Here is a 22,164-nt window from a genome sequence, read left to right as displayed (position 1 = left end):
GGTTAGATGGCAATACTGTGATGCCTTCCAAATGTGTATCACCATTAAGTTTCTCCAAAAGACTTAGAGTCTGGCATTGCATTTAAATAACATTTGAAATCAAATATGTGCATGCGTAAAAGGCTTACAAAGGTTAGTAGTTGAATATAGATGCAAACACTGCAGAGAGTTAAGAAAAGAAATAATGCAAATGAAAACAAAAACAATAAAACCTTGGAGCTCCAAAAAGAGTGAAGCTGGTCCCGAAGTGCTGGCTTGACTGTCTGAAAGTTTATAAAAACAAAACCCACTGATTGAACAGCTTCTCATGTGACAGAAACACAAACATCAACATAACTTTATCAATAAATATTTCAATTCTTTATAATGTCTTCAAAAGATCTCAAATTTTTACCTTTAAGCTTGGTGTTTGGGTCTGATCAACTGTAAATCTCATTAGAATATTGAACTGAAGATCATTTGGAAAAGATTCTCTGAAACAAGAACAAAGCAAAGCAAAACAAAAATTTAGTTAGCAAGTACGCATGTAATAGCAAAAGACTATGCTTAATACCAAACATAATGTCATCCAAAAAACATCCATGAAGTAGTATCTGCATGTGGTATAAACTATCTGGTATAGTATACAATAAATGCATCCTCAGAAGAATATGAACATCTGAATTTGTACTCAGTACAGGGTTAAAAAGCAACACTACAGGCTGGGCGCAGTGGCTCATGCTTGTGTTCCTAAGCACTTTGGGAGGCTGAGGTGGGCAGATCACCTAAGGTCGGGAGTTCGAGACCAGCCTGACCAACATGGAGAAACCCAGTCTCTACTAAAAATACAAAATTATCCAGGCATAGTGGCGCATGTCTGTAATCCCAGCTACTCGGGAGGCTGAGGCAGAAGAATCACTTGAGCCCGGGAGGCAGAGGTTGCGGTGAGCTGAGATTGTGCCATTGTACTCCAGCCCGGGCAACAAGAGCAAAACTCCGTCCCAAACAAACAAACAAACAAAAAGCAATACTAGAGTAAACAATAGCCTATCTTGCCTCAACTATAGATTTAATCAGAAAAATGTATTCAGTAAAAAGCTTAACATTCTCAGAAATGTTTCTCTACGCCTAAAATCTGAATTCTGACTCACCTCAACCTAGTAAACAGATATTTGAAATAAATGTTTCATATTTCAACAATCTACACAAGAAAGTAGAACTGTATCATTGGTTCAAAACCTTCTGAAAAGAGATTTAGAATATTTAAATGCATAAAAAAACATTGTTTAAATACACAGAAAATACTTTTTATAGTAGACTAAATAAAATCTTCAATCTTCAACCTTACTTTGCCGATACCTTTTTTTTTCCTTTTTCTTTTGAGACAGAGTCTTGCTCTATTGCCCAGGCTGGAGAGCAGTGGCACAATCTCAGCTCACTGCAACCTCCACCTCCTCGGTTCAAGCGATTCTCCTGCCTCAGCCTCCCAAGTAGCTGAGCTTACAGATGCCTCCCGCCACACCTGGCTAATTTTCGTATTTTTAGTAGAGATACGGTTTCACCATTTTGACCAGGCTGGTCTCAAACTCCTGACCTCAAGTGATCTGCCTGCCTCAACCTCCCAAACTGCTGGGATTACAGGTGTGAGCCACCATGCCCAGCTGCTGATATATCAATTAAGATAAAATACCACCTTGAACTAGTCAACCAATATTAATACAATTTTTATAAAAGAAATGCAGGGCTTGACCTAAGGAAAAATGTTGCGTTAAATATACGATATGAGTGGGCATAATTAACAATCTTCAAATGGAGTCCATGCAGTCTAAATTGTTCAAAGGGACTCAGAAATCTGAACTATTAATATGGGGATTAGATATTCCTAGTTATTATCAGGTTAACTTGAAATATATGAAAAAAATATTACCTTGTAACATCAAGGGCTTTCTGAACTTTTGCCTGAACAGATCCAAGCAAATCAGCACCCATTTTTTTTAGTAGTTGTGTCAGCAGTACAAACAACCAATCTTGAAGATCATCTTTGTGGACCTGTATGAAATCCACTAGCGTTTCCAAAAACATGCTGAATACCTACAGTTGATAAAGGGGAGAGGTAGGGAGAAAAAAAGAGGAAATATTGACCTCTATGTTCAGTTCAAACCGAATATAGAAAGGAACACAGGAATCAGAGGCACAGCGATTGGCAGCCAAGCGGAAAAACAATCTCTCTTGCTTTTCATTGGACTCTGTGATACAAGAGTACATTTGAACTGTTATCCAACTTCTGCAGAAGTTCGACAATTAGCTATTCCATGCAGCATCACTTGGTAAAGAAAGTTTGGCCATAATGGCTGGCACACCTAATATTATCAATGATGCCACAGCTTAAACTGGTTAAAGTGAAATCTGTTTTCTATAAAATGTAGGGGAAAAAACTATAGTTTCACTAACTCTCAGTTTTTCCGAAGAGTGGTACTGAGTAAATGAACGAGAAGACTACAATGACCTTAAAGTATAAAATTTACCTGGCATAATAGACTAATTAGAGAATCCTCAGACTTCTCAAAATGACAATTGTCACAAATAATTTGGTATAGGATATATTATTTATTAAAACTGCCTCAATGGTAATTTTAAATGATTTAACTGTAACTGCATCTAAAATAAAATAAATCCAAGATCAATGTCTACATCTAAATTTTAGTGATTTCTAAAAAGTCCTAGATGGCATACTATTAGTCTCCATACCCATTTATGGGTTTTTTACTTACTTCCAATATTAATCTATTGGTTTACACATTTTTATAAGGTAGAAAAAAATTATTATAGTGAAGGGAAGATAATGTTTATAAGTGATACAGCTCATTAAAATACTGATGAAAAGTGACCTTTATCAAGGCTGTATCTCTTTATAAGATAGTCAACACCATACTGGAAAATTAGTTTCTAGGTAAAGAAGAAAAAACTCTATCAGCCATAATGTATTACTGGACAAATTATAATAAACATTTTAATCATAGATTAAAAACTATGGGTTAAAAAATCTTAAAATTATTAACTTTTCAAGTTAATCTCAAAAAGTAAATATGTTAACTTGCGAACTAAGGGTTTTGCTCTCAATGTATATTTTATTTCTTGAATTCTCATTATACAGTTATAGATGAACTCTTGTTTTTTTCTCTTTAGAAATGAAGGATTTTCTTTATCAGAATTGTAATTAAGCTTCACCATTTAAATTGAGTTAAAAATAAAAATATACTTTAGCTATTTGCTTAAGACGCATTATACTGCTAACAGTAGAAACTATAATTAAATTTTTGAGTATTCTCTGGTCCCCAGGCAGTGTGTGCTTCAACAATGTTCCTACTCAGTGTGGATTCCTTTAACTCTTGTCCCACCCGTACCCCAACAATCTCCCAAGAACTTGGATTCTCTTAGATTCCAAACTTGGCCAACTGCTTCATTAAACTGTCTCTGGCCTTCTCCTGAGGGCCAGGAATACTGTCAAGGAACTTCACTAGACTTAGTCTATGACCAAATGCATGTAACTAATCTGGTACTCATTCTTATTGTTACCTAGCAAATCTGTTCAGTGATGTGCTGGCTTCAGTTTGCACCTGTCTAGACAGTCCACTGTTAAATATTCAGGAATTTTGTGAAGTGGATAGGGGTATTCACATCTCAGAAATGGGCAAACACTACAAATCAGAGCTTCCTGCCTCTCCCCCAAAGCTCATTTACTAGGACACCATTATCCTATTCTGTGGTTCACTTTCACCCTTGTTTCAACACTTGTCTATGCTCCTGAAGATTACAACCTCAAGCTTTCCTATATGAAAATCCATTCTGAAAATCAGACATTAGAATGCCTAGGTCAACCCTCCTATTTTATGGATGAGGAAACAGGGAACCAGAGAATTACATGACCTGCCCAATGTTTCACAGATGGTTAATAGCTAGGCCAGGACTTAAAGCTAGGTCACTTGGTTTTCAGTTGTGCTCATCCACTCTATTACCAGATGACCTAACTTATCTTCTTTATTGTCATTCAACATGAAATTCTCCATTGACTCTTCCCTCAATTTGATTTCCTCTATACCTATCCTTCTAATCACCATTTCTTCAAGAAAGAAGTGATTTTCTTCATTTTAAGGCTAATCTTTCTACTTTATATTCTTGCTCTCTAAAACATGGTCTCCTCTATCTTTACTCTTTTATTCTCTACCTAAATCCTTTGCTTACAGATGCAGAAGTCATCCCAATAAATTATCTCTCTGTTTCCATCCTATTGCTCCCACCAATTACTTTCTAATCGTGATGTATAACAGCGTCTTCATTAAGTTTAGTATGTTTGGCCGTTCTGTAACTTGACATGGCTTTCCTCTTCTCTTCTTTCTGTTTGCCAGGAATTCTCCTTTTGCATGTCTTCATCCTGATTCTCTTTTTATCACAAGTGTGACCTACTTGACATAGTCTCTCTATCTCATGAGGCCTCAGAACCTCTAGAACAGCTTTTTCCTGACCTTCTCCAAATCTGTTTACCACACCATCACTAAAGGCACCAAACCTTTCCGACCTCAGATCTGGATTTCTGTAGTAGCCTGACTTTAGTTTTATATTTTCTGTATACCGGGGGTCAGTAAACCATTTTTGTAACAGGCCAGATAGTAAATATCCTAGGGCTTTGCAAACCATATGGTCTCTATCACAACTATTCAACTTTGCCATTTAGCACAGCCACTGACACCAAATAAACAAATAAGCATGGCTGTGTGCCAATATAACTTTATTCACAAAAACAGGCAGCAGGAAAGATATGGCCTGCAGGCTGTAGTTTGTCAACTCATGTTTGTCACCATCAGATTGTGGTATCACTCTTTGGATGGAAACAAAATCCTTTAACGTCCCTTCACTGTCTATAAGATAATGTCTAAAATACTTAGACAAGTTTCTAACTCCAAATTGATCTTGGGCTATCTGGAAACATAAACTCTTTATCCTTGAACACATCTCATATATCCAACCCTTTTTCTTCAATGCAAGGGAAGACCTTCCCTTTATTCGAGCCAAGATTAACTTCTTTTTATTTCCTATAAACTTTCTAGCATCTCCCACTTCTTTTTCTGGACTCAGGCTAGCTACTTCCAATAAGCCTTTATTCTCACACTGACATATCCAAAGCTTATGTTCTGTTAAGACCCATTTTCTTCAAGAAGACGTCTCTGAGTTTCCTAAGTAGAAATATTTTTTGGTTATATAAAATGTGAGTAGCTAAATAAAAATGTGGACATGTTAGTTGCTGTACTCTACATAAGAAATTATACTATTTTAAAAATTTTGTTATTGCTTTTGAGACAGTCTTACTCTATCACCCAGTCTGTAGTGTACTGGCATGATCATGGCATACTGCAGCCTAAAACCTCTGGGCTCGAGCGATCTTCCCACCTCAGCCTCCTCAGTAGGTAGGGCTACAGGCATGCATCATCATGTCCAGTTAATTTTTTTAGTTTTGTACAGATGGGGTCTACCTTGGTGCCCAGGTTGGTCTCAAACTCCCAGCCTTAAGCAATCCTCTCACCTCAGTCTCCCAAAGTGCTAGGATTACAGATGTGAGCCATGTGCCCAGCCTGTACTATTATTTTTCAAAAATGCTTATACCCTATCAATGGTACTTAGTAAATGATCATATGCACACACATACACAGGTGACCCTTGAACTACATGCTTTTAAACTGTGTGGGTGCACTTATACGTGGATTTTCTTCTACCTCTGCCACCCCTGAGATAGCAACACCAACCTCTCCTCTTCCTCCTTAGCCTACTCAAGGTGAAGATGACAATAATGAAGATCTTTATGGTGATCCATTCCATCTAATAATTAGTAAGTAAATATATTTTCTCTTCCTTATAATTTTAATAACATTTTATTTTCTTTCTGAGGCGGAGTCTCACTCTATTACCCAGGGTGGAGTGCACTGGTGCTATCTCGGCTCACTGCAACCTCCACCTCCCAGGTTCAAGTGATTCTCCTGCCTCCGCCTTCCATGTAGGTGGGATTATAGGCCAGTGTCACCACACCCGCTTAATTTTTTTGTATTTTTAGTAGAGATAGGGTTTCAGCACGTTGGCCAGGCTGGTCTCAAACTCCTGACCCCAGGTGATCTGCCCACCTCAGCCTCCCAAAGTGCTGGGATTATAGGCATGAGCTTGGCTAATAACATTTTATTTTCTCTCGTTTACTTTATTATAAGAATACAGTATATAGGCCAGGCACAGTGGCTCATGCCTGTAACCCAGAACTTTGGGAGGCCGAGTCATGTGGCTCACTTGAGGTCGGGAGTTTGAGACCAGCCTGGCCAACATTGAGAAACCCCGTCTCTACTAAAATACAAAATTAGCTGGGCGTGGTGGGCGCATGCCTGTAATCCCACCTATGCAGGAGAATTGCTTGAACCTAGGAGGTGGAGGTTGTGGTGAGCTGAGATTGAGCCATTGCATTTCAGCCTGGGCAAAAGAGCGAGACTCCGTCTCAAAAAAAAAGAAAAAAAAATGCACTGTATGATACATATAATAAATAAAATATATGTTAATTGACTGTTATTGGTAAGGTTTCTGGTCAACACTAGGCTATTAGTAGTTATGTTTTGGGGAGTTAAAAATTATATACAGATTTTCGATTCCACAGAAGTCTGTGTCCCTCTCTAAGTCAATTGTACTTACATATAGATACATATACAGCGATCTATCTTCATTCATTATCCATATCTAAAATTTATTGAAAATTATATATAAAATTTCTTACTTGATTGCCCTAACAAAAAGGGTTCTTGTCAGATGTTAATATGCTCCCATTTCCTTATCTATGATTAAAGAACAAAGTGGAAAATGGCTACGCTAATATAATAATAGTGATTCATATTTTCTTTCAGAAGACAAAGATGAGAATTATTATTCCATAATCCACTGTTTGCTTTTATGGAATGACATTAATAAAACATCAATTGTGGGAAGGGAGGGGTTAAATTTTTTTTAAAAAATTGTGAAACTTCAGAATCATTTTTAAATAATTCAATGGAAGCAATCTTCAACAGAATCAATTTATTATCCCACATATCTCATAAATATAATTTGTTGGAAAAGAATTAAAATACTCGAGCTATTACAATTGAGGCAGACTTTTCTTTAACTCCCTTATATCTTAGGTGTGCCAGTCATCAAATATAGAACAGAAGAACATAATCAAATTAGATTAATTAGTAGATTAAAAAGCGTATCTCCAAACAGAATGATAGTTTGCGTAACTGCAAATAGCATTTCGTGGATTGCAAAGGTTCCAACACTGCATGAACTCTTCGGGAGAGAAAACAGAGAAAAAGGGTTAATTTCACAGTCATGCAGTAAAGTTAGGTTTCCAACAAATATTGAACCAACTTACTCTCTATTGAGAGTTCCAACACAGGGGACAGCATGCAAAAAGAAAAAAAGAAAAAAAAGAAAAACACACAAATTAGTCGCCATCAATGCAAAGTTCCTGTATGGAAGAAAAACACTTAGAAAATAAAAGTGACAAATGTTTTCAAAGTTTTATGATAAACTCAAAATAGTTTTTAAAACAAGACTTAAATGAATATATGGGAGAAGAACATATGATTTTGTTTCTCTTGCACCTCCTTGCCAGGAAAATTAAGAAAACTAAAGACAAAACTCTTCTTTTCCAGACCCTACCAATCCTTGAGGTTAAACATCTGAAAAGAATCCAAGAATAATAGATACATACTCCCACTTCTGAACAGGGCCAACATTTGGTTCCAAAGCACAGTCTATAGAGTTTTTTTCCTTTCTTTTCTCTTTTTTTCCTCCTCTCAGAAGCAATACTTTCACAAGTTAAAATATTTCTGTGAAGGCTTGAAACAATAACTATTGATTGGAAGTAATGAAAGTAACTATACTGGCCGGGCGCGGTGGCTCAAGCCTGTAATTCCAGCACTTTGGGAGGCCGAGACGGGCGGATCACGAGGTCAGGAGATCAAGACCATCCTGGCTAACATGGTGAAACCCCGTCTCTACTAAAATACAACAAGCTAGCCGGGCGACCTGGCGGGCGCCTGTAGTCCCAGCTACTCGGGAGGCTGAGGCAGGAGAATGGCGTGAACCCAGGAGGCGGAGCTTGCAGTGAGCTGAGATCCGGCCACTGCACTCCAGCCTGGGCGACAGAGCGAGACTCCGTCTCAAAAAAAAAAAAAAAAAAAAAAAGAAACTATACTACTTTTTATTTTCCCTAGGTAAGATGTGTGTTATGGTCTCCTGATCCAAAGACTGCAGGCAGCTGAGCTTCCTAGAATGCTTGTCAGGAGATTCAACTGTGCCTCATTTTAGTAGCCACAGATTGAATTCCTACCCTTGCTGTCCAAGACTTAAGAGTATGATTCAAGAGGTAGTGTTACAAATACCATAAAATGTCAATTCAAAGTAAGCACCACAGTGAAGGCAGTTCTTTCCAGAGTCAAGTGCCAAAAATATATGGGATGGCTTTTGGCAACTGATACTGCTTGCATTTGACGGGCAAAAAATGGGTCCAGAGCAGTCAAAATAAAAATCTGCCTCAAACTCCTTAATTTAAAAAATTTATTTGATCTTTAAAAAACTTATATATGGTACTTGGTATGTTCTAAGGGTTTACATATATTGACTCATTTAATCATCATCACACTCTTATGAGGTGGGTATTACTATTAACTGTTTTACAGATTAATAATTAAAGTACATACTGCTAATAAATTGGAGGTAGAATTTGAACCCAAGCAATCTAGCTCCACTATCCATACTTGTTATTTTAAATTCTCCCTCACACTGCTTAAGTAATGCTTCCAAAGGTACGTCTTATCTACTCAGTGACTGCTCACTGCCCTCAAGATAATGTCCAAACAAAGCCTACCATTACACTACTTCACTTACAAAAAACACTAAAAGGCTTTAAAAGATACATTTGCTGATTTATGGTCTAAATTACTGTCTTACAGATATTGTGGTTAATTACTTGTTTCTATACGGGCATATGAAGTAAAAAGTTCTTTTATCAAATTACAGACATCAAATAATTTCAGCTTTCCAAGGGTATAGGTTCCTGAACATATGTTTCTATTTTAGTGTCAATGACAAAGAGTTGATCATATATGACAGGGGTCAGCAAACTATGGCCTGCAGGCTATTTCTAATTCTTAAAAAGTTTTTAAAGTCATTTTAAAATGATTTTGAAAGCAATCAAAAGGGTATTTAGTGACACATGAAAATTACATAAACACATGGCCAGGCATGGTGGCTCACGCCTGTCATCACAGCACTTTGGGGGGACAAGATGGGCTTGTCACCTCAGATCACTTGAGGCCAGGAGTTCGAGACCAGCTTGGCCAACATGGCGAGAATCCGTCTCTACTAAAAATACAAAGAATTAGCAGAGTGTGGTGGCACATGACTGTAATCCCAGCTACTTGGAAGGCTGAGGCATGAGAATCGCTTGAACCCAGGAGGCGGAAGCAGTGAGCCAAGATCAAGCCACTGTACTCCAGCCTGGGTGACAGAAAGAGATCTTGTATCAAAAAAAAAAAAAAAAAAAAAAAAAAAATCACACACACACACACACACACACACACACACACATATATATACCCTCACATTCTAATGTTCATAAATAAAGTTTTATTGCAACCCAACACACACATTTGTTTATTTATTGCCTGTTAAGGGTGCCTTCGTGCTATAATGGCATAATTGAGAAGCTGGGACAGAGACCATTATGGTCTGCAAAGCCACATTATTTACAGAAAATAGTGGCTGAGTCCGATATAGAACAAGATTGCATTCATAAAGAAGATACCAAAAAAACCTGCTTGATTCTGAAGATGGAACTCTTGGTCTAAAATACATTAAAAGGGAGGGGTGCAGTTATTTAAAAAATATCAGAATACAATGCAAAACTCAAACATTTTAACTCAGCACAGGATGATGACATGTCTAGTCTATCCTTAATGAATTACATTATTGACAGAGTCTCTGATGGACAATCAACGGCCACACAAAAATGAAAATCTTCCCATTACATTTGTCTACACAGAACTGACTAAAAAACAAAAACCAAAATCAAACAAACAAACCAGATGGGTAGATAAGAATTTTATGTTGCTATAAAGCCCTAAGAAGAGAAATCTGATGCAATCCTAGGGAAAATAGTAGCTGGTTCTCCACATGTATTAAGAGAGGCCAAACATTTGTGTTCAGTTAAGTTCCTATAACAGTGTTAAACTCAGCTTTCCTATTTGATCTTTTAAAAAAGTTTGTCTTTATCACTATATATCATGGCATCCAACCAAACTGCATTACTGCCTTAAAAGAAAGTCAAAAACTGTGACTTCAAGAAATAATCTAGCTTTGGTCTTATATCTTCCAGTAGCAGGAATTAGTGAAGATGCTTAATAACTATGTATTTCAAAGTTGAATAGACTATTAATTTAAATGTTTAATAAAACAAGTTAACCCAAATAACTGTCTTGTCCTTTGGCTTATATTGCCAACTAAAATATCAACAGTTAATGTGTTCAGGATTTATAGAAATTTTACATTAAAGACTTACAGCTGTAATCAGTGATAGCAATATCAATATAGAATGGTACAGTTACCTGCATGTTCAATTATAAGTTACAAATTTTACCAAATATATTTTCTTCTTTGTCTTTTAATAGGATATTTTATCCTCAAATAAATAAAACTTCTGATAGAATAATCTTTGAAAATACAAGTTAACCCAAATAACTGTCTTGTCCTTTGGCTTATATTGCCAACTAAAAATATCAACAGTTAATGTGTTCAGGATTTATAGAAATTTTTACATTAAAGACTTACAGCTGTAATCAGTGATAGCAATATCAATATAGAATGGTACAGTTACCTGCATGTTCAATTATAAGTTACAAATTTTACCAAATATATTTTCTTCTTTGTCTTTTAATAGGATATTTTATCCTCAAATAAATAAAACTTCTGATAGAATAATCTTTGAAAATATTGTTTTAAAGTATAAGCAATTTATTTAAATAAGTATATCCCCCACTGGATTTAAATCATTAGCTGGATTTTAGTTTATGTATAAAGTGGATTTCATTATCTTTAAGTAGTGTTGTAAGTAATGAAAATACCAAAATAGAAAAAAAAAATGAGGAAATGAGATGTGCAACAATAAAGACAAAAGAAACAGTAAAGTGAAATTCATTAATATTTTTCTTATCATTTCCTTGCCATATCTCCCTCTCACTTAGGTTAGAAAGTCTCCTGTAGACATTTGGTATCCTAAGGGAAGATTTCACCATTGTCAAACATACTGCTGGAAACGGAATATGTGACCACAGTTTTATAACAGCACTATGCATCCAGGTAAACTAAAATTTCACAGTACACATGCAGATTACATATAAGTACTTAAATAAATATGTTTTAATCAACATTAAAATGAACAAAGTTCTGAAAATTTTACAGACTATTTCAATGTAAGAAATGTCTCTTATATTACCACCAAACTATGGCTGGAACCACATTTTGTGCCTTTGTGTTAATTAATGACAATTCTTTTCTACAAAATTATTATTTCAAAAGTGAAATATATTTACATCAATGCTGTAATTAATCACAGACGAAAACAAAATGTTAAAAACTTAACTTACCCCAATTATGTCTTTTACAAACACTAAAACAGTCTTAGTAACACAAAATACACCAACGTGACTAAATTACATGAGTTGTAACTGTATCCCCTTTAATTTTCAGTCTTAGACCATCTATCATTGGAGAAGCTCAAAAAGTTACCAGAGATTAATTTCTAAATTATGTATGATACCAAACAATTTTAATTATGTTTGAAAATATTACTGCCATTTTGGGACAATAAAATAAGAATGGCCTACAGTGTTTCTACTTTGACAATATACAAATGATACCCTATAGAAATAAATAATCTTAAATACTAAAACGTACCTTGCCATGAGGGTCAGCAAACATTCTTGTGAAAATTTCACACAATCTTTTCAGTTCAACTCGACTGCCAAAATAATACAGCGGTTAATTAATATCTTGCCATAGCAAGAAGTCATATAAAAGTAACTTTACACATACTTTTCTTAAAAAAAAAAAAAAAAAAAAGGTTAGGTTGGGCATGGTGGCTCACACCTATAATCCTAGCATTTTGGGAGGCTGAGGTGAGAGGATCGCTTGAGCCCAGGAGTTCAAGACCAGCCTGGGCAAAATGGCAAGACTCTGTCTATATAAATTAAAAAAAAACAAAAAACAGTTGGGAATGGTCAGGCACAGTGGTTCATGTCTATAATCCCAGCACTTTAGAAGGCTGAGGTGGGCAGATCACTGGAGGTCAGGAGTTTGAGACTAGCCTGGCCAACATCGTGAAACCCTGTCTCTACTAAAAATACAAAAAAGTAGCTGCGCTGGGCATGGTGGCACACGCCTATAATCCCAGCTACTCGGGAGGCTGAGGCAGGAGAACTGCTTGAACCTGGGAGGCAGAGGTTGCACTGAGCTGAGATTGCACCACTGTACGCCAGCGTGGGTGACAGGGTTAGTCTCTGTCTCAAAAAAAAAAAAAAAAAAATCAGCTGGGTGTGGTGGTACATGCCTGTAGTCCCAGCTACTTGGGAGGCTGAAGCAAGAGGACTGTTTGAGCCCATGAATTCAAGGCAGCAGTGAACAATGATTGTGCCACTGCACTCCATCCTGGGTGACAAAGCGAGATCTCATCTCTTAAAATCAGAAACGACGACGAAATCATTAAAAAAACATCAGCCCTAAAAATTGAGAAATTTGTGGGATTTCCTAGTCAGGGCTAAATACAAAGTTACTAAATACAACAATTACTCTGTTGTAGCCCACACTATCTTAAAGGTTAAAAGTTAAGAAGAAAAATACAATTATCCTTCATTAATGGATTGTGACAGGGGAAATTTTACATGTGGCATTCCCAATACATGAATTTTATCCTTTTAAGTGTTAAGACGTTTTCTTAAATGTTGCTACTGACGCGATGAAATCATTCTAAACTATGCTTACTCCCTTGCCATTTAAAATGACCAACACATGAATTCTATCCGTTTAGGTGTTAAAACATTTTCTTAAATGTTGCTGCTTAAGGGCTAAAATCATTCTAAACTATGCCTACTCCCTTGTCATTTAAAATGGCATGCTGAATCTAGTATTAACTTAATCTGGATGGGCTGGGAACAATATTATGATGGTGGATTGCAGTGATTCATGATGTGTGATATGCACACATGAAAATATATTTAGGTAATACAGAAACATTTATTTTAAATTATATAGTTCTAATACGTCCTAAAACAAATACACAGGAAGTAAGTACATCAAACTCTTATTTCACAGGTAGCAAGTCAGGAAGTAACCCTGTACATTCCATCATGCTTAACCCTATGAAATATCTGAAGCTAGGTTCTCAAAGGGGTCAACTATAGGTTTAAAACATTACACAGACAAGGACAATAAAGCAAGCAGGGGGAAAAAAACAAGAAAATGCCATTAGCAAAGGAAACAAAACCCCAAACCCAAAATATTAACAAATATCTGTTCTTAAAGAAATTCCAATTCAACTTTGTATTACACTAAAATTCACATATTACACACACACTAGGAATATATCTTCATTTCCAAACAAGCATAAACATTCTTTTCCTCTCATTGAAAACTTACCAGGAATAAATTTTAATAAACCAGTTTTATCACTATGTACATTTTATTATTTAATATTAAAAGTAATAACATTTTAAATTTAATTTCTATGTGTGAATAAAAAGTTTCCTTTTAAAATGTTTTGTTAAATAGAACAATTGCTGGGCGCAGTGGCTCATGCCTATAATCCAGCTCTTTGGGAGGCCGAGGAGGGCGGATCACGAGGTCAGGAGATCGAGACCATCCTGGCTAACACGGTGAAACTCTGTCTCCACTAAAAAAATACAAAAAATTAACCGGGCATGGTGGCGGGCACCTGTAGTCCCAGCTACTCAGGAGGCTGAGGCAGGAGAATGACATGACCCCAGGAGATGGAGCTTGCAGTGAGCTGAGATCGCGCCACTGCACTGCAGTCTGGCTCCGTCTCAAAAAAACAAAACAAAACAAAACAACCAATTTTTTTTTTTTTTTTTTTTTTTTTTTTTAAATGAAGGTATAGATGGTCCTCAAAGACTAAAGCTTTGGAAAAACACTTTGATGCAACCATATGAATTCAGGACAAGTCTGTTTCTATACCAATATCTCTAAAGTATTATAGAAACAAAGTCAAATCAAAAAGTGCTAACCTGATAGTAAAATCATTTTAAGACAAAACATCTCACCTTAGTGTTCTCTGATTTTTCAGTAAGTTCTGCAGACCTAGGAGGCCTTCCTTCCTTTCTGACCAATTGGAACTAGCACATCTATTGAGGACTTCTGCCACATCTTCCGTCTGCCTCATATATGTAGGAATACTACCATTTCGAGAACTATAGGAGCGTTCTGAACAAGCACTAGATGCATCGCTGTTGGCGTCATCATCTGAATGCATTCCATATGATTCATATCTTCTTCGAGCTGGTTTTTTCTGTTATACATCAAGAATCTCATTAGCAGCAGCCAAAAGAATACACTGGCATTTCATAATTTCCACTGACCACAAAAGGACTGATTTTTGTTTTAAAATCAATGCAAAGCATGCTCCTAATCATTGTAATAACAGAATGTCAGTATTTAGTTTTTCTTCAGAAAACAAGTTTTAGAAGTTAGTAGAAGGTAAAATATTCTTCATGGAAAGTAGTAGAAGCAGAATAAGACTATATGGAAGTTCAGATATGTAAAGTGCGAAGTTCTAAAAAATGTGGGGTTTTCCTTTCCCCTTTTCATGAAAAACCAAGAACTACTAGAATGTAAATGAACAGAACCTATATTAGAAATTTGAGTTGGTAAGAAGAAAATATTACCTTTTTAAAGAAAGAGTATAACGGATCAGAAAAACATTTTCCATGTATAAAGTTCCATTTCTTTCTGTCTTTCTATCTTTTCTTTATTCTCCTTTAACCTCCATTACCACTTCTCTTGCCACTATTCCTTCCCTTGTACCCAACCCTCATGTCTCCTAGAGAAATGAAATACAAAGAATGATGAAAAACTATTTGGTCTACTATTATTTTAAGGAGGCGAACTCCCTGAGAGCCCTCTATGCTTTTCTCAATGTATCTATATTGTTTACTTCAATAAATATAAGAAAGCATATTCAGATTCCTTTGATTTCTTTACATCTAAATCTTGTTTAATATATGTAACTGCCAGTTATACTTCGCATATTTCAAGTGAAATGAGAAAGAATAAATAGTTTATTTAAGATTTCCTTAAAACAGTTGAAAACAAATCTTTATGTTATCTGATATTTGAATTTTGGTTGATGAGTGGTGAAGATGTCTATGAAACAGATTAAACACAATAATTTAAAATAGTTCCAGGTGGCAATAAGTTATCCAAAGTCTAAAATCTAAAAAAACATGATTTAATTCAAAATAGTTTTAAGAGATGTTTCCATCACTAAAAACCTTATATTGATTTAGAGACACTAGCTTAATTTTGAATGGTAATGTTTCTTGTGTTAAGCTCTAGGATCACTTTTGTTATAGACGTCAGTGTGAATGACCTCATTTCATTTGTATGAAGTAGTCAGGCTGAAAGAATGAGCACCTCCAGAGGACATTATTCAAGCAGTATCTCTCTTTTGATAACCATATTTACAGAAAAATAGATGTATGTCTAAGGATTTTACTTCTACTTTAATTTTTAATAGAAGACCATCATTTGTTAAATTGATGAAAGAAAAAAAAGTTATTGTATCATAAGATGTCAGAAAATAGCAATGTCTATACCTTAGTCCGTATGTCTCCTAAGAGCTGAGAGCAGTAAATTTTTAAAGAGAAAAATTGAAAATAATGAAGAACATTTTGCTAATCAGCACAGTGAAGTAGGCATTAACAACGCCTATGATCTGAAACATTACGTTTTTTTCACACATAGGTACAAAGAACTGCTTATTAGCAGGCTATATCTTTAATCTTGTCAATATTCTTTAGTTCAAAGAGAAATAGTGATGCTACAAAAATATTCCCATAACCAGTTTTCTCAAAGAAACCTAAATGTTCTTTCTATTTGGATCCTTTTGTCATTTCCAAAGTTAAATGTACTTCTAAGATTTTCTCCAGCACAAATTAGGCTTACTAGCTGGACAGTTTTTTCCTTAAAATTGGTAGTTGTAAGTGGAACTTCTGTGCTCTGCAAGTAATGGAAGTACTCAGAATCAGATTACTGGGAGTCAAACTTTAGCCTTGGTAGTTAAACATTCCTCATATAATTCAAACACACCATCTCAGTGTTCTAAGTAATAGTTCAAGAATAAGCCAATCAATTCATAACATTTATGTAAGTAGAATTTAACTGGTAAATTATCCAATTTAAAAAACCCAGAAAACATGATTTGAGATACAGGGATGAGGAATAGCAAATCAAAAACATCTGATTAATTTAATATCATCAGAACAAGATGTGATCAATATATCCCATGCTGAGGAGAACAAAGTCCCTACTTAATTATATTAATTTATAAAAAATAATCAAGTGGCCGAAGTAATGGGAAATATTCAGCACAGTGAAATGGTTAGCACAGAACTACACGTGATATTCAATAAATTATAGCTATTACCAATGAATATTTTTAAAAACTTGTCTTTTCAAACCTACGCGGCAAACATTGTATTATATCAACACTAGTTAAGATGGGATCTACAATTTTAGGAAACATATTTTTTTTAAATTTCAAAACAAAGATGAGATCTCTTATAAGTTCTGGGTAAGAAACTGAGTAAATGTTTTTCAAACATAGGATTAGTATTATAATTTGAAAGAGGAAGTGATACTGAATTAACTCGGGAAATTAGCCAAAGCCAATTATATACATTTTAAAAAATGCTACTTCTTACATAATTTTAAGTGAGAAAAACAACAATGATATATGTATAGCAATCTTCTGACAAGCTATCATGGATCTGTAGAGCATGTTTTTAAATCTCACTGTTTAATGTGTCAGACATAAAGAATCATGAATTATATCTAACTATAAGATATAAATGTATCTTAATTATAATTTGCCTTGAGGTTGTACTTTATTTTAGTTCAAAAAACACAGATAAAAGACTAAACAAAATCCAACGCCAAAGTAAAATAATCCCTAAATACCAAAGTTTAAGCTAGACTTGAAATTACATGCTTTTAAGTGTACATATTTATATAATTTATCTCCCTTACCTTAAGTATACTACAATGTATAAAACACATTACCATATTAAAGACACCTATATTCATATTTCTGATAGCCCATCAGTAATTTCGGCCCTGGTATACAATTCTGATTAATAAAGATCAATAATCATATTGTTCTGCTTTTTACACTGTCCACATTTTATCTTTAGATTTAATCACTGATTTTTCCCCATCCCTTTTCCCACATGGATAGACCGGCTTACTCATTCAATAGTTTCATAATTGGAACATTTATAATGATAAGAAAATGGAGAAGAGTACCAAGGCATCTGCTACCGCCTCCTCCACGTCAGAACCTGTGTTCAGGACTCGCATGGCACTGACAGAAGACGACAGTCGACTTGATTGGCTGATACCATAACCCGGACCTAAATCATCAAAAGAAGGAAAACAGAATTAAAGGAGTCATAAATATAACAGGGTCAGGTTGGGAAACTTTAAGACCCTTACGGGGGAAGGAAAAAAAACCAATGGGGCAAAGCATTTTAAAAGCAATATTGTATTTTCTGGGCACATTTAGTTTTTGGCAAAATAAAAGGGTAAAGGCAATTAAAATTACTGACAATGTGTGAAAAATAAAGAACAGTCACTATTTCGCTATTTATAACCACAAGGTAGAAGAAAGCATGGCTGGCAGACTAAGGGCTTGCAAGTCTATAGCCCTGTAATCCAGCTCTATCAGTTCAGGCAAATATCATCCATATGGTTGAATCACAGAGTAACCCAGAACAAAGATCAATCCTCAACCAATAGTGGTTAGGGAGATCCATGAAGACACACTAGAAATTTACAAGGAAAATAAGCTCTAATTATTATCTCCTCTCCTTCAAGATAAGTTGGTTTTATTCTACAACTAAGAGACATCTATTCGATAGCTGTTAAGTGTCTACTATGTGCCCGACATTCTGAGGTATACAGAGACAAACCAGAGATGAATTCTCCCCCTCAACTGCTTTCTATACCATCATTTACAATTAAAACACTTCATCCACCATTTTGGTTTTTTTTTTTTTTTAAAAAAAAAACACAACATACAAAGATGAGAACATAAAACAATTCTATATTTAAAATGACACAACAGGTTATACAAAAAATGTCCATATACCAGTAAGAAAAATGCTCAATATAGTTGCTAAAGGGGAAAACGTTACTTGGGAGAAAAGAAAAAAAAAAGTTTATTCTCCAACAAATTAAATTTAAATAATAAAAACAAATCAATTTTAAAACATGAATATTATTTAGTGGAAACTGAAAAGGATGAAAACTGAGATGAATGCCAGATGATAGTGAAAATGTACTCATCCTTCACCTGAGGCCCCATACACATCGGGGGCGTAGAGGGCACCAGTTGATCTGGAATGGTGTCTGGAGGCTGGAATAACAGGACCATACAAACCTCATCTATTACCACAGAAACAAGGAATAGTGGCAGCACTACTGTCAGGCAAGGAGAGTTAGTTAACACTGGTGTTATTCTTTATAGTCAATGATCAGAGTATTGCCAAATCGGGCAATGGAACATTAGCATTGCACCATCATTCCTGACACAAAAACACATCTTACACCTAAGTGGACAGACAGGCCTACAGGAGACAAAAGAAGTATTCAAATGGAAGGAAATGTTGAAGGTACAAGCATGAAACAAAAATACGAACATTATAGTTTAAAAAAAAAACCACCATGGTAACTAGTAACTAATAAAATCTTATCTCCTTCAATTCTGACATCCAATGAGGCAGTAAATTAGTATTCAATTTTACAGATGGTGCTATGGTCTAACTGACTGACCTTTTCCAACACCCGATTCATTCATATGTAGAAATCTTAATCCTCAAGGTGATGGTATTAGGAGATAGGTGGGGCCTTTGGGAGCCAAATTGCCCTCATGATTGGGATTAGTGCCCTTATAAAAGAGACCCCAGAAAGCTAACTAGCTCCTTCTAACATTTGAGAACACAATGAGAAGGTATCATCTGTGAACAAAGGAATGAGTTCTCATCAGACACCAAATTTGCTGGTTCTTTAATCTTAGATTTCCTAGTCTCCCAAACCATGCCAAATAAATTTCTGTCATTTAAAAGCACATAATCTATGTTATTTTGTTACAGTAGCCTGAACAAACTAAGAAAGATGAGAAAGCTAAAGCCTAGAGATTAATTAATTTGATTATAGCCACCCTACTAGTGATACACTTCAGTATCTGTACTTTCAATTCCTCTGCCCTTAAACAGCAGATGTACCATCTTTAATTTACATTGTTCAAAAGTTAATACACCTCATTTTGTTAACATTAACATTTTCCATAATGGTTCACATAACACCAATTCTGCATTCAGTAGATTATTTAAATATCAAGGCACATTTGAATATAAAAACATACTAATAATTTAACCAAAATGTAGAAACTTGGGACATATCTCCCCATATACTGCTCTAAAATCTAAATTTAGTATATTTTGCATAACACCATAAAGTTAACTTTTCTCTTACATATAGAAATGAATAGCCAAAAAATGCATTTTGATATTTAATAAAATATATTACTTTAATTTAGAAAGTTATTCTTCCCCAGATATATTACAGCAGTAAAAATGTCACTCTTTTGTTTGCTACAGGACAGCCTTAACAAACAGGAAGACTGAAAGAGAGGAGGATTAAACTAAGAGAATGCTGCACAAAATGTTTAGTTAGCCCTGAAAGGTGACTGGTATCATCAGAAAAATAAACTAAAATACATTGTTAGTTTTAATTTTACCTAACAGAAATAATTTCTAAAATGATGAGGAAGAGCTGAACAAGTTTAGAAATGTCTAGTGGACAAAAATCTTTGAAACACTTTACAGAATCAATAGTTATCTGTGACTGAAGATAATAGGTGTCTGAAATTAAGTAAGCCTTTAAAATATCTTGGTTCCAGAAATAAATGGAAACTAAAGGTGCAAGTTCCAGAGAAGTTAAACTTTGCTTGGCTCTGATTTACTTCTGATGCTTTAGGGCCCTCACACTAAACTTATGATTCATCTGCTGAATAACAATATCCAGTCACAAGCAACAAGGGGATTCCACCAAAGAAACAAATAATAGAAAGGACCAAAGAATGTAGGCAAATGTAGCAGAGAATGGCAATAGCAAAAGCAACTTAATCTCTGGGAATGCTAACTTTCATCCCTGCAAAACAAACAGGGCTAATCTGCTGCCTTTGCTATGCAGTACCTATATGTAAATAAAATGGCTATAAAAAAGCCAATTCTTCTAAAACTATGACTAAAAGGTTTAGTCATCTTCAGTGCAAATAGCAACTTTCAAGAGAATCAGGAAAATGGTTTCCTTTAATATCAAAATTTAAGTAATTTTTAAATTGTCACATGGAAGCTTTGAGATGAATCTAGAATATTAACGACCAGACAAAATATTTCTTTAAGAACTGGCATATTAAACCATGCTTACTTTTACAGTAATTAGTAGTGGATTATAAAGGTCCTCTAATCTCTAACTATTGTACACGTTTACAAAGTCCAGAAACACGTTTTGATTTCTTCTTGGTATGTTTTCTACTAACCTGCAATATCAACATTATATAAGTGCAGGTGCCCGTACCATTAAGAAATCTGAGATCCTTGCCACTGCAGTATAATTTAACTGTTTCTAAAGAGTTTCAGGGGGAAGAGGCAGAATGGTAACAGCAGCAGCAGCAGTGGTGGCAGTGATGATGACCATGATGACCACGATAGAGTGCTCATTATGTGTCAAGCACTGCCTTGAGGGAGTTTTTAATGTATTTCTCATTTATGAGTCTCCGAAACAATCCTAAGAAGTACACACTATTATTATCCTTGTTTTACAGATGAGGAAACTCAGGCATAGAAAGGTTACGTAGCTGGGGAATGAACCCAGGCCACCTGACCCTGTAACATACATTCTTAAACCACTACACATCCAACTCCACTTCCCTCCACTTCTGAAAGTGGCATGATTATTTTATACACATGCTGGATTTACTTCATTTCTTTAAATGTATATCAATGAGGATGCACCACATATATGTATGTGCGCGCACATACACACATACAGACATTCTGCAGACCAACTCTATAGCATACGAACTAAAAATATCTCTGACAAAGTACCTGCCACACACAGCCTTAGTGATGTGGAACAGTTTTTTTTACTTTGGCACCTCCCCACAGACGGAAAAGAAAGAGGGAAACTCTCTGGCACCTGGGGCTGGAACACAAACAAGGGTTGAGCATATTCCTGTGACTCTAGCTTTAATGGGGTTTTCTAGGTCAGTACAAAAAAGCCTAGTATATTTGAGCCAAATGGCCTAGAGAATGAGAAATTAACCATTAGAAATTCTTGGCCAGGTGTGGTGGTTCACGCCTGTAATCCTAACACTTTGGGAGGCCGAGCAGGGTGGATCACCTGAGGTCAGGAGTTCGAGACCAGCTTGGTCCAATATGGTGAAATCCCATCTCTACTAAAAATACAAAAGCTAGGTGGGTGTGGTGGTGGGTGCCTGTAATCCCAGCTACTCGGGAGGCCGAGGCAGGAGAATCACTTGAACCTGGGAGGTGGAGGCTGCAGTGAGCCAAGATTGTGCCACTGTACTCCAGCACGGGTAAGAGAGTGACACTCCATAGCAAAAAAAAAAAAAAAAAATTCTATACTACCATATATATCTGAGAAAATAAGAATTCCACTGGATAAGTAGAACTATGTTCTCCCTGAGCATTTCAAAGTCTGAAAAGCAACCTTCTAAGTCTTTTTTTTTTTTTTTTTTTTTTTTTT

At 35.5% G+C, this 22,164-nt stretch overlaps 1 protein-coding gene across 1 annotated transcript in view; it reads right to left on the bottom strand.

Annotated features, from left to right (window-relative positions):
- Positions 1-22,164, bottom strand: part of CLASP2 (cytoplasmic linker associated protein 2) — a 222,189-nt gene that overhangs the window by 66,691 nt on the left and 133,334 nt on the right. Inside the window, 7 exon segments of the mRNA XM_017892934.1 lie at positions 395-473; positions 1,907-2,070; positions 7,415-7,417; positions 12,001-12,064; positions 14,379-14,623; positions 17,638-17,744; positions 18,686-18,748. Coding sequence (XP_017748423.1) covers positions 395-473; positions 1,907-2,070; positions 7,415-7,417; positions 12,001-12,064; positions 14,379-14,623; positions 17,638-17,744; positions 18,686-18,748 — 725 coding nt within the window.

This window comes from Rhinopithecus bieti, unplaced genomic scaffold (genome assembly GCF_001698545.2).
Source record: "Rhinopithecus bieti isolate Rb0 unplaced genomic scaffold, ASM169854v2 scaffold_22039, whole genome shotgun sequence".
In the NCBI taxonomy this organism is placed as follows: domain Eukaryota; kingdom Metazoa; phylum Chordata; class Mammalia; order Primates; family Cercopithecidae; genus Rhinopithecus; species Rhinopithecus bieti.
Note: the sequence above shows the minus strand (reverse complement) of the source record. Positions and strands in the feature narration are given on the sequence as shown.